The sequence below is a fragment of the Dasypus novemcinctus genome, chromosome 10, assembly GCF_030445035.2.
Source record: "Dasypus novemcinctus isolate mDasNov1 chromosome 10, mDasNov1.1.hap2, whole genome shotgun sequence".
Taxonomy (NCBI): domain Eukaryota; kingdom Metazoa; phylum Chordata; class Mammalia; order Cingulata; family Dasypodidae; genus Dasypus; species Dasypus novemcinctus.
The window spans coordinates 57,867,528-57,879,886 of NC_080682.1; the positions used below are offsets into that span (position 1 = coordinate 57,867,528).

A 12,359-nucleotide genomic window follows, 5' to 3' on the forward strand; every position below is an offset into this window, starting at 1 on the left:
GGCCTGCCTAAAAATTTTAGGGGCTTTCTTTTCTTAATTAAAAACAAGAGTCTGATCAGGTAAATGTCTTTTTATATACGGAGGGCTTTGCATTTGGACTTCCTTTGGCACACAGAGATTTTAATTACACTCATTAGAGACCTAAGCCTTGTGAAATGGAGACGAGAACATGACAAGAGTGATGCTGGCCACAGTAAATTCTGGTTATACTTGTGAAGTCAGCGAGGATTTGCTCTGAGCAGGGAAAATGAGGTGTCCAGGGGTTCGCTTCTGAGTTCAGCCTCCACCATTCAGGGTGAACCTGCTCAGTCCCCTTCAATGCCATCTTTAAGGGGGGGAATCAAATGCTTATGACCACGATCTGGGCAGGTTCATATAAAACTCGGGATTCTGAAAGTGCTCGGTCGTTTCATTTTTCCACGAGTCTTATGACTGGCATCCTGCACAAACAGGCCTTTAATCATCATTTCTGAATGCAGACGTTTCCAAGTCTGAGGCTCAGGGCAACCAAAGTCGTTCTCTACAGGAGGACAGACTCTCTTAGCCTCCTCCTCTCCCTTCTTCTGCATTCTTCACTCTTCCTAGAACTTGCCCTCAAGGTTGGAGGGGCAACCGGAACCCCAACATCGAGTCGGGCTTCTTTCCCTCTCCCTGACCCAGGGCAAAATGACTCCCCTATTGCTCTTGATCTTTGGAAAGGCGCTTTCCCTGTGTATTCATTGGCACGGGGCGGGGGGGTGGGCAGTTTCACCGCAGGAGCCCGCCTCAGCCCACCTTTTCAAGGATGCTGAGGGAGGGAATTCTGCCGCCGGCAGATGGAGATGCGACCAGACCCGCGTGGTCCCTCCCAGCGGTCCTCCCTCCGGGGTTAGCCGCCCCTGGCGCAGCTCAGGCGTACCCAGCGGTGCGGTCCCTGCCCGCACAGCTCGAGCTGCCTCTCTCGAGTGCGGACGCGGCACGAGCCCGCAGCCAGCAGAGCCGCGCGGTCCCGGGCATCCTCGCTCAGAGCGTCGCCGGACCTGGGACCTCGAAGCCCGGAAGGGCGAGAAAGCCACTCCGAACGCTGGCCTTTCTGTATGTGCTTATTTCACATTCGTGTCTCTTCCGTCTTCCCTGAGCTGATGACTTTCGGCTGTAGTTGAACCAAAAGGGAAACGCAGAGGAGGGGAAGTCCTCAAGGATTTAGAGGTGGCTCAGCCTCTTCTCCGAAGAGGGGTGTTCACTGAGCGACTCCCCCCGTCCCTGACGCTGGCCCCTTTAAGAAGCCAAGTCGGTCTTTCTGCGGCTGCTGTTTGTATTGCTAATCCCCGGGAGCCCCGTTTAAAAGGGGGGGCGGGCGGGGAGGGGAGGCCGGGCAGCTGTCTCTTTAAATGTGATTTCCTTCTATTGTATTTGAATCGTGATCAGGAAAAAGGAAATGAAACCAGAGACTGAGGGAAGCTGAGCGAAAATAGACCTTCCCCAGCGAGGAGGGAGCCCGGGGGGCGACACTCGGCCCCCTCCCCGCCCCCAGCCCCTCGCCGCCTCCCTGCCCTCCGCCGCGAGCTGCGCGCCGCGACCCGGGCGGAAGGTGCGCGGGGCGGCCGGCCGGGTGCGCACGATCCCCGCCAGCGGCGCGGAGCCGGCGACGGCGCGCGAGCGGGACCGGGCGGTGGCGGTGGCGGCGGGACCGGGATGGAAGGTTAAGTCCCGAGCGGCGGCGGCGGCGGCTGCGGATCCCCGGGGCCAGGCTGCGCGCCCCGGCCCCCGCCTCGGCCGCGGCGCGCCCGCAGCCGGGTGATTCGCTCTCTCTCTTTGGCGTTTGAAGGGAGCGCGGTGACTGTCCTTGAGCGCGGAGGGGCGAGCTCGCCGCCGCCGGAGCTCCGGAGCAAGAGGAGGCGCAGGAGCGGCGGCAGCGGCGGCGCCCGAGCACCCGAGGGGGTCCGAGCCCCGGCAGCTGCCCAGCCCCGCGCCACAAAGGGAGCGCCCCCGCCGGCAGGCACGCCGCCTCCCTCCCCAATGTCCTCGGCCATCGAGAGGAAGAGCCTGGACCCCTCTGAGTAAGTGTGGCGCCCCGGTCCCTGTCACCCACGCTGTCCACGGCCTCGCGCCCCGGGGCCGCGGGGTGGCGCGGGCCGCCGGCGAGGGGGCTTCAGGTGCGCGCCCGCAGCGGGCCCTCGGCTCCCTCTGCCTCGCGCTGGGTTCCCCCTGGCTCTCGGGGCTCTCCGGGGGGATGAGGAATGGGGTTGGGCGGAGAGGGGTTCTGGCCCCGCGCCCCACGGCTCCCTCCCGACAGTCTGGGACAGTCCCCAAGCCGTGCGCGGGCCAGAAAGTTTGCACCAGAGCAGGCACAGGGGGAGCTCGGAGGCGCGCAGGTGCAGTCCGCGGGCGCGTTCTCCTCCTTTCGCCCTTTCCTGGGCCCACTTTCTTTTTGTCCATTTGGTCTTTAAAAGGGGAATATTCCAAGTGGAGGCCTCCGGGGTGCCCCACGGCCCCCTTCCCGGCCCGCAGGTGCAGCGGCTGCCAGCAACGCCAGTAGCCTGCGGTGACCGGGTTTGAGCGTCCCTCTCGGAGCGTACTTCGGCCTCCAGAGACTTCCTAAAGCCGATAATTGTGGAGTTAATTTGGGTTCATGTGCCTTGGGGTCCACCGATGAGGGTGTGTGAACCTGGAAAGTCAGCGCACCATTTTGTGCATAGGTGGAATTTTTCTCGGGTGAGGAGGTTTTTTTCATAGCCTCAAAAGGATTGGGGGTCGGGGAGCCAAGACTCCAAGGAATATTCGCCACATCTGTGTTTTGAGCCTCCTACTGACTTGGAATGTTCCCCTATTCCCAGTTTACACCCACCCCCCCCCCCCCCCGCCCCCCAGCCCATTCTTTGGTGTTAACATGGGGAGAAAGGGTTGTTTAAGATATCGTTTCCCGTCAAAGTAAGTGCCCTTTTAAGATTCATTAACTGTCTGGTTTTGAGCATTTTTATTCCTTTGAAGTCCCCTTCTAATCCTTTGAAGGGATTTGTTACACAGACCAAAGCAGCTGGTTAATGACTTGTCCATTTGTGCTTTTAAGAGGCATTTGTTTTTTCTTTCTTTCTTTCTTTTCTTGCTTTAAAAGAATTGTGCCTTCCTGCTTGAAGTCACCCTCCACCCCTCCAATTTCAGGCCTCCGTGGTGTTTATTTACCTGGGTTTTACCCTCAGTTACCAACATAAAAGCTCAGCATATTCTCATAAAACGCAGGAAGTGCCAGGATCCAGTGAGAACATAAACATCACTATTCAATCCTGAAGGTTAAGACTTCAGTTCTATAAGGAGCTGGGTTTGTGTTAACAAACCCCCAGCTTCCTTGTACAAATTCTCAAGGGAAAAATAACATTCCTTTACTTAAAAGTATGTATCTATGCAAACAATGAGTTTAAAGGGTAGTTTGCTCATTCCCCCCGCCCCCCCCACACACACACCTAGAATTACAGCTTAGCCCAGAGACTGGGTTAAACCAGTAAGAGTGAATTGGATGAACTGGTGCCTAATGTCAGCAGAATTTAGTCACTAGTCCTTCTAGTAGAAGATAAATATAAAGGTTTCAGTTTCTCCAAGGAAGTTTGCTCTTTTCAAAGTTTGTGCTTTTTCACTGAGGTTAGTAAGAAGAAGCATCCTAGCCTCATAATACATAGCAGACACCTACTGAAGGATGTTAACCTAGTCATCCTTCACTTCACTATTTCCCAATAAAGACAGGTACTAACTGAAGATGGACAAGGTAGTTGAGGAATTGGTGCCAGCATCTTTATTCTCTTTCTCAGAAAATGGTGATAAATTATGCTCAGAAATTCAGGCAGGATAGACTCTAGGAAAATATAAAATATTGATTTGAAGGTGAATCCCACTCAGTCATTTGCTTGGAACACTCTCCATAGATGATGGGGAATTATCATTAATTATAGAAAGATAGATGGAGCCCAGTATCTTATCCTGTCCTTCCCTATCTCATCTCAGGCCATCGTGATCGCTCTTTTGTTTAATATTTCTACTGCAGACTACTGTCCTGCTAGATGCTTCATTGCATAATTACTCAAAGCCAACTTCAGTCATTATGTTCAGCATCTCCATATTAGAGATAGAGTCTTGCCCAGGCAATTGCAAATAAAGCATTTAGACAGAAAAGTGGCCAGAATTCACAAACTTGGAGATTTCTTCTACCATGCAATTGGTGGTCCTTACCACCTCCCCATGCGTCACAAGAGCAATTCATATTTGGTTCCAGGCAGTTTTGCACCAGCTAAGTGCAAATTCTCCTCTTTCACAGTTGGTTGGCAGTATCAGCACCAGGGCATTCAGTGTGGTCGAGGTTCCATGAGTGTTTTCAAAGCATGAAGTAAGATCATGGCCCATGGAGAGAGAAGAGATGCAATTCTGAATTGATGCCTATGAAAATACCAGGGATGTTAGTTGTTTTTCTGAAACAAGAATGAAAGTCCTTATGTATGAGCTATAGAAACAAAGAGAAGGAAAGCAAGTCAGGCTTCAATGAATTATTACAACTAAACTTGATTTTTTTTAAAAAAACTGGTTTGGAATGCACTTTTCCTTGTTCTAAAAGGAAAAAAATATCACGAAGTGCCCTTCTGTAGTCCTTTACCCTCTATCTACAGCAGGGGTTCTTAACAAGGGTCCGTGAGCTTGAATTGAAATTCAAAAAAAAACATTCTTGCGGAAACGTGTTAGTGCAGGTGTGATACAGTTATTAAATAATGCACAGTGTAGTGTGGACTTAGTAAGGGGTCCATGGTTTTCACCTGACTGGCAAAGGGGTCTGTGGAACAAAAAATGTTTCAAATCCTGTTCTCTACAGGGTGTGAGCTTGGTTTTAGCATCTCCTAAATATTCATATGGAAGTGTGCACTTTACCTCCATTATCACAGGTTGTCCAGGGGTGTAATAAACACTGAATTACCTGAGCCTCAGCGTCCCTAAGTGTGACTGGGTGCTGAGCTCTGTGATCACAGTCCAATTAGGATACAAGGTCGCCAGGTAAGTTAGTGTCAGCTAGAAATAGGAAACACAGAATTTATACCTCCAAGGTACCCGGGGAAGATCCCTTTGGGAATTTTACTGTTGGAAGCAGATCTTTTTTTTTTTTTTTTCAATGGATTAGTGTTTGAGTAAGGTTCCAAAGAGCACTTGTTAATTATTACAAATCAACAGTTATTAGGCTTTTCCTGTGTCCTATTTGGCGCTAGAATCATTCCCTCCATTCTCTTTATTTTATTTTCACAAACAATGTTATTTATTTGAAATATAAAACAAAAGTATCAAGTTTCCAGTTAAGTAAAAGGGATACAACACACCACATTCGACTTTTTAATGAAAGAAGACATATCATAGGTTCATGATTAAAGAATTGTCTGGACTCAGATTTTAGTCTATTTCATCGCCTTCCGCTCACTTTAAAATATCTTGGCCTGTCTCCCCAGTTTCTTTATCAAATCAACTTAATCCAACTCAGTTTTGCTTTTGTAAAAATTTTCGTGTGAGGAAAGAAAGGTCTATTTGATGGCCTCTGTGAACTGGACAACTTCCTTTCACACCTGGGATTTTTCTCCAAAGATTCATTTAGGAAGAAGGATTGGATGGGGAATTTTTGTAGAAAATGAAGCAAGGGGAATTCTTATTATATCCTGATGGAATTTTTATTTTGGAAAGAGAGAGCAACCTCAAATAATTTTCAGTTGCTTTCTTCTTTCTTCCTCACCTTCCGCTCTTGCGCAGCTGGGAGGACATGGAGTCAGGACGCACATAGATGCGTTAGTAAACGTGCAGAGTTTTAGCACTCCGGGTGGTCGGCTGCCCCAGCACTAAGCAACTCTTTTAGTCCCAAGTGCCTCCTGTGGGGTTAAGCAGTGCCCTTGGGTCATGTGTGTGGAAGGACGAAAAAGGGAATTACGAAGCTGGAGAAGGAGAGTAGGAGGGGAAAGGGGGAGAAGAAGGGAGATCAGAAGTGCCAAGGATGGTAGTGGGCTGTGGGTGGGGGTGCACCTCCAGTTGTCATAGATGCCTCTTAGTGCTCTTTTTCTCCTAGGGTCTTGGCTTAAAGGCTAGCTTTCTCCTGTCCTCACCCCAGGCTAGCTTGGCCTCTCTGCCGCCGGCCTAGGGGTATTTGCCTAGTTCCTTCTTGAGTCACCAAAAGGCAACCCAGGGTGATTCCCATGATGTGGGCTCTGCCACAGACCTGTTTGCTCTAGAGCAATTCTTGAGCCCCCGGGCCTTGTCTCACCAACGTGAGATTGTCCCTAATGCTTAGCCTTTTTTTTCCAGGGAGCCAGTGGATGAGGTGCTGCAGATCCCCCCGTCCCTGCTGACATGCGGCGGCTGCCAGCAGAACATCGGGGACCGCTACTTCCTGAAGGCCATCGACCAGTACTGGCACGAGGACTGCCTCAGCTGTGACCTGTGTGGGTGCCGGCTGGGCGAGGTGGGGCGGCGCCTCTACTACAAGCTGGGCCGCAAGCTCTGCCGGAGAGACTATCTCAGGTATATTTTCTTCCAACTTATCCTCTCCTCCTCCACCGTGGGTCGCTCAGAAGTGAGGTAGAGTGGTCCCTCAGCCCTGGGGCCAGCTCCTGTCACACGCTCCTGTCACACGCTCCTGTTGGAATGAGGTCAGACTGCAAAGGCTGACTCTCGGCCACCCTGCACAGAGCCGCCTGTGGCATTTCTTCCTGTGCATCTTCTCTGGGAGACGTTCCTGTGTGGTAAAATATGAATTTTTTGAAAGGCAAGAGAATGAAAAACACAAAATTCAGCGCATGGTTACCCCTGAGGAGCAGGCAAGGGGGTAGGATTGGGGACAAGTACTGAGTATCTTGGAAGCCGGGAACATTTTCATTTGTAGGGTTAGGGATGGGTTCTTGGAAGTTCATTTTCATCCTTTGAAACATTCATCCAGTTATAAATACTTTGTATGACTCCGTTTGACGGTCACAGCAGGAAGGCACTATGTGACGTGGCTGAGGCCAGAGGCCCTGGTATTGGCTGTGGGCTGGAGTCGCAGCGCCATTACTTTCTAGCTCTGTGAACTTGGGCAAGTAACTTCCTTCCCAAGCCTCCATTCCTTCATCTGCAAAATGGGGATAGTAATAGTACCAGCCTCCAAGGTGGTGGTGCAGGAGAGATGAGATAAAAGTGTAGAGTACTTGGCTTGGTACACGAGTACCTGGTACTTCTCTTGTGAGGTGATCCTTAGGCCTCTTCCTAAGGAGCGAGGCGACAGAAGCATGCGAGGGTGAAACAGCGACTCTGCTTCAAGTGAGGCAGGAGCTAAGGACATTTCTCATACTTTGGGTCATACTATTGGCATGTGAATTTTTAAGTACTCAATGAGTGCCTTTGTCTAGAATGTTCCAGCTTTCCTAGATTCATAATAGCTGCTGTGGAGGTAACTCCATGCCCTCTACTGTCAGATCTGCTCAGCTGTGTAGCTGTCAGTTTTTTGCCATCTTCCTGTGGCAGAGGGCCACACACACACACGCACACACCTAGTACGTGAGGACCACCACCCAACCAGTGGAAGCTGGCTTACCCTCCAGGACCCTTGGCTGCCAGGCCAGCTCTTCCTCCCAAACCTGCCCTCAGCGCATTTTACATTTAAAACAAAAAACAAAATCTGCAGGCAGTTCAGTGGTGAATGCAGCTCATCTGTTTACCCAGAGACTGATACAATAAGCTTTCCTATTTTTTAAATTCCCCGGTAAAGTCCTTGCAAATTAAGTGGTTAAGAAAAAATAAGTAAGCTTTGCAATGATTGTGATGGTATTTTTGGTCAGTTTTTGTTTGAAGTCACAGGAAAATAAAACTGGGTGAAATTGCGCTTTGGTTTTGCTCAGTAACCAGTTTGCCAAGTCAGTGCAGAAAGCAGAAGGGTAAATGATTCCCATGGGCCTCCCCGACTACATCCCTGTCAAATCATTTGAATGTTATTAAATGAAGTGCAGATAGAGGAAGGTCAAAAGAGCCTGGGCTTCTCCCTAGCTCTACAATTTTATATAACATTCAAGAAGAAAACCAGCGCTGCCCGGGCTTGTTAATCTTTTCTATTTTTAAAGAGGAGAGGAAAAAAATAGTCCGAAGGAACCCAATGTTAATTAACTTGTGTCTTGGTGACATGAAATAATAATTCTCCCTGCTCCACTCCCAGGCAACATGTTAATTAACTCTGTGTTGGTGCAGGCCTTTCCAGCCATCCTTTAATATTTATATTATTATTATTAAAATGGGCAACAGAAGGCTAAGACATGACACCTCTTGACAGAGTAAAGAGAAATTGCTTTGCTTCGGGGATGGTCCTTTAATTGGGGGCTTGTTTATTTGCTTCTTAATGTATCTGGCAGTGTCTTTGGCAAAGGCAAGAGGGAAGAATGACTAGGTGGGACTCCTCCCCATGAAGGGTTCTCACAGATGACTCATCTGTTAAATCCTTTCCCGATATTTAGCCTCAAATAACCATGAGACTCCCATGCAGAGCCTCAACCCCACAGCTGTTGGGTTGTTTGGAATCTCAGGGTAGCACTTAATGCTGGTGTCCTATCCAGATTCCCTGGATCCCTTTTTTTCTCTCTCTGTTTTTTTAAAATATTACATTCAAAAAATATAAGAGGTCCCCATATACCCCCACCCCCCTCACCCCACTCCTCCCACATAAACAGCTTCTTCCATCATCGTGGGACATTCACTGCACTTGGTGAACTGCAGCCCTCCCCTTGGCCTCTCCACCAGGCCGTTTACTTGAACAGTCTCAGCCAGAAGGATGCCCATGCCCTGCCCCTTGTCCTCAGCCAGTGACCAACACTACAGGGGTGAGAAAGCCCTACAACCTTGCCTGGAGCCAGGATGACTCAGAGATACAAGGACACTCCAGAGTCGCCTTGTCGTGTGTTGTTCCCTCCCACCCCCCATGCAGGAGATCGGCTGAAGCTCCCACCTGAGGGACTTAGCCTGATGGCCACATGCTGGACTTCCTCCACTTTCTGTCCAGCTTCCCTTGCTGCCTTTCCCAGTTCCCTACACCTGGAATAAATCCTTCGCACCCCAGATCCCCTCCTCTCCAACTCTTGGTGGCAGAGGTTAATGTACAAGTTAGATGTCAAGTCCTGGTTTATTCTTACTATTATTATTAATAGAATCTCAAAATGTCAGCGCTGGAAGGGCCTTAGGGGGCCTTCTCTTCCAGTTCCTTTGCTTTGCAGCTGAAGACACAGAAGCCCAAGGGGAGGATGTCATTTTCCCAGGGCCACCTGACTCCTTAGAGGTGATGCTAGGACCTGAACTTGTCTCCCAAATCCTAGCCCTCTGCCCTTCCCTTCATTAGCTGCCTGATGTGTATTGTAATTTACCCCCTGAATTCCCTTTAATAAACTCTCTCCTTCCACCAGGGTCACACACCCCAGGCAGTTGGACCAATTTCACTCATACTGTTTTGTCAATCATTTATCCTTGCTCAGCCCAAACCGAACTTACTGAACAGTCAGGAAACCAGAACTGTCTTTTCCCTCTGTGACCTCCAGCGTGGCAGTTACCTACAGCTCCGCCATCTGCTACCTTGGGATAAATGTTCTCCTCCAGTAATGAGTTTGCTCCCAGGTGGTGCTTTGAAAACACTCACAGATCTCCGAATGAAAAGCAGGATTCAGAGGAAAATTCAATGGCCCTGGCTCTAAAAACAAGCTCTCATACACCACGTCTTCTGATTCCATTAATTTTGCCCAAATGTTTCAAAATTTGTCAACTGCCCCTAACTCTGATAACCTTTCAGAATATACCAAGTGATTCTCTGCTGTTCTGGAGTTAATAAGAACTTCCAGTGAGAACAAGCACTTGTCTAAAACTGTCCTAAAGGTAGGATGGGGAAACCACTTGCAAACATGCCATGTTTTCAGCCATGTGTGAAAATCACTTCCTGCGGCAAGACTGGCGCAGCTGGGAACATCCGAGGTGAATTAAAACTGAACCAGCTCTGGCTCATCCTTTGACCGTGGATGCTCTGCCATGTTCCACTTGATCTTTCTGACACCGGGTGAGGTAGATGCTGCAATCACTGCTGATTCAGTGAAACTCAGGGAAACCAAAAGTCTCACTGAGGACACTCAGGTGCTGACTCCAGGACTTGTGCTGTTCCATTTGGCACACTGATTCTCAATTTTTAGCCTACATCCAGAATCACCTGGAAGTGCTCATTAAACACAAACTACTGGGCCTCACCCCCAGAGTTTTTCAGTCAAGTGGGGCCTGAAAATTTGCATTTCTAACACGTGTCCAGGTGTCGCTGATGCTGCTGGCCCTGAGACCACACTTTGAGAACCACAGCACTCAGCTCTACCCGTGTTGTATCACCCACCTCCACACTGAATATATGCTTGAAATAAGTGACTTATCAGTGGAGACTTAGGAGGTCTCGAATTAAATGTCAGAAGAGATGCTGTCCCAGAGACCCATCCCCGGGGTGGGGCTGCGGGAGGACGGGGGTTGAGAGGACTTGAAATTCAAATCTTCCATTCAATTGGAGTGATGCTGTTTGTCCTCCAGGTCTCTGAGGCATGATTAACTGCACCACGTGCTCGCTGTCGAAGTCCCTCCGCCTCCTAGCAGCTGGAGTCCCCAGAGAATAATCCTGTGGAGATGGGCTTGACAGTTTATGGAGGAATTCAGGGCCAGCCCTCTTCGTGGGTGGAATTATTGACTGTTGACAAGATAAGAGTTTGGGGAACCTCAAGAAGATATGGGTTTTATTGCATTCCCAGCCAATTCCTTCTCCCCAGAGAGGTCCCTATGGGTTTAGTCCAGCTCCTCTTCTGAAATGAAAGTTCTGCTGGGAGCGGGTACACAGTACATGCCTAACCCCTTATCTCAAATCACTTCAGTTGAGTGTCTCCCACAGAGAAGGGGCCTGGGGCATCCTAGAGGCTGTGGTTGAGTTTGCTGAAGGCAGGGGAGAGCTCAGCAAAGGAGTTATGCCAAACACACCACTGATGACATTTTCATCCCAGATACCCTTTCCTTTCTAGAAAAGACCTCGATAGTCAGCCATCTGTCTGGGCCCAACTCTTCCTAGCTCCCAGACATCTTAGGAAGTCCAGTCTGCATGATGGAATCCATCCCCAAGCCCTTTCTTCCAATTTTGTCTCTGCCACTGTCTTCTTAGCTTGCTTTCTTTCTTCCCCCAGGCTTTTTGGCCAAGATGGTCTCTGCGCATCCTGTGACAAGCGGATCCGTGCCTATGAGATGACGATGAGGGTGAAAGACAAAGTTTATCACCTAGAATGTTTCAAATGTGCTGCCTGTCAGAAGCATTTCTGTGTAGGTGACAGATACCTCCTCATCAACTCTGATATAGTGTGCGAACAGGACATCTACGAGTGGACTAAGATCAATGGAATGATATAGGCCAGAGTCCCCCTGCATCCTTGGGGAGACGTTCCACTGAAGACACTGTTTCCGTGGTCTTCACTCTTAGGCACTTTGGGGATTTGAGGGTGGGGAATGGTACACTAAGACATAGCATCCCAGTGACATATAATGCAAGGGAGGAGATTTAAGTGACAAAAGGACTAGCCCTTAGGGAGAATTTATGGCTACCGCATAAACACAATAACTGACAAGCTTAGAAGAGGAGAGGAGCATTTGGGGAGTGAGCAGGCTGTGCCATCATGATGCAATTTCACATCTACAGATAAGAAGTTGTGTAAAGACTTGTTATGACTTTGACTCTTGCAAACTAGAGATGGGCAATTGATTTCTTTCCTTCCTGGCATTTATAACAACCCTGTTCCAATTACTGTCCTCCACATAAGGCAAGGACAGAGAGGAGAGTGGCCGTCTTTTTTTTCTTGGCCATCTTCGCAAGGCCTTAAGCTTTGGATCCAAGGGAAACTGCATGGGGCACGTTTCAGTTGAGAATGGAAACCACAACTTTTAACCAAATGATTATTTAAAGCAATGTTGATGAATCACTGTTTTTAGACACCTTAGTTTTGAGGTGAGGAATTCCACAGATTGTTTCTATACAAATATAAATCTAAACAAAAAAGTTGTTCAACTATTTTATTATCTTAGATTATATCAAAGTATTTGTTGTGTGTAGTGAAAAAAAAAACCCCTGTAAACAATAAAAATGACAGACTAAACTGCAGTGTTCTTTATTTGATAATGACTTAAAATTTGGGATGGCGGGAAAATGGTCTGCCTTTTATATTGTAGTGGGGAAGTAAACAAGCAATTTCCTTTTGGGTCAAATAAAAACTTCTGTTTATCGCTAGGGTTTATAAGAAGGAGGGATACTTGTTTATTACTAGCAGTTATATAACAGGTCGTCATTTATCTCAGAGAGG

The 12,359-nt window shown here is 48.7% G+C and overlaps 1 protein-coding gene across 1 annotated transcript; it reads left to right on the plus strand.

Moving 5' to 3' along the window:
• Nucleotides 1-1,588: 1,588 nt before the first annotated feature.
• Nucleotides 1,589-12,155, plus strand: LMO2 (LIM domain only 2). Its single transcript, XM_058305584.1, has 4 exons — nucleotides 1,589-1,681; nucleotides 1,808-2,039; nucleotides 6,295-6,510; nucleotides 11,196-12,155. Exons 1-4 carry the CDS (start codon nucleotides 1,675-1,677, stop codon nucleotides 11,413-11,415), a joined length of 675 nt encoding a protein of 224 aa, XP_058161567.1. The 5' UTR covers nucleotides 1,589-1,674; the 3' UTR covers nucleotides 11,416-12,155.
• Nucleotides 12,156-12,359: the final 204 nt, after the last annotated feature.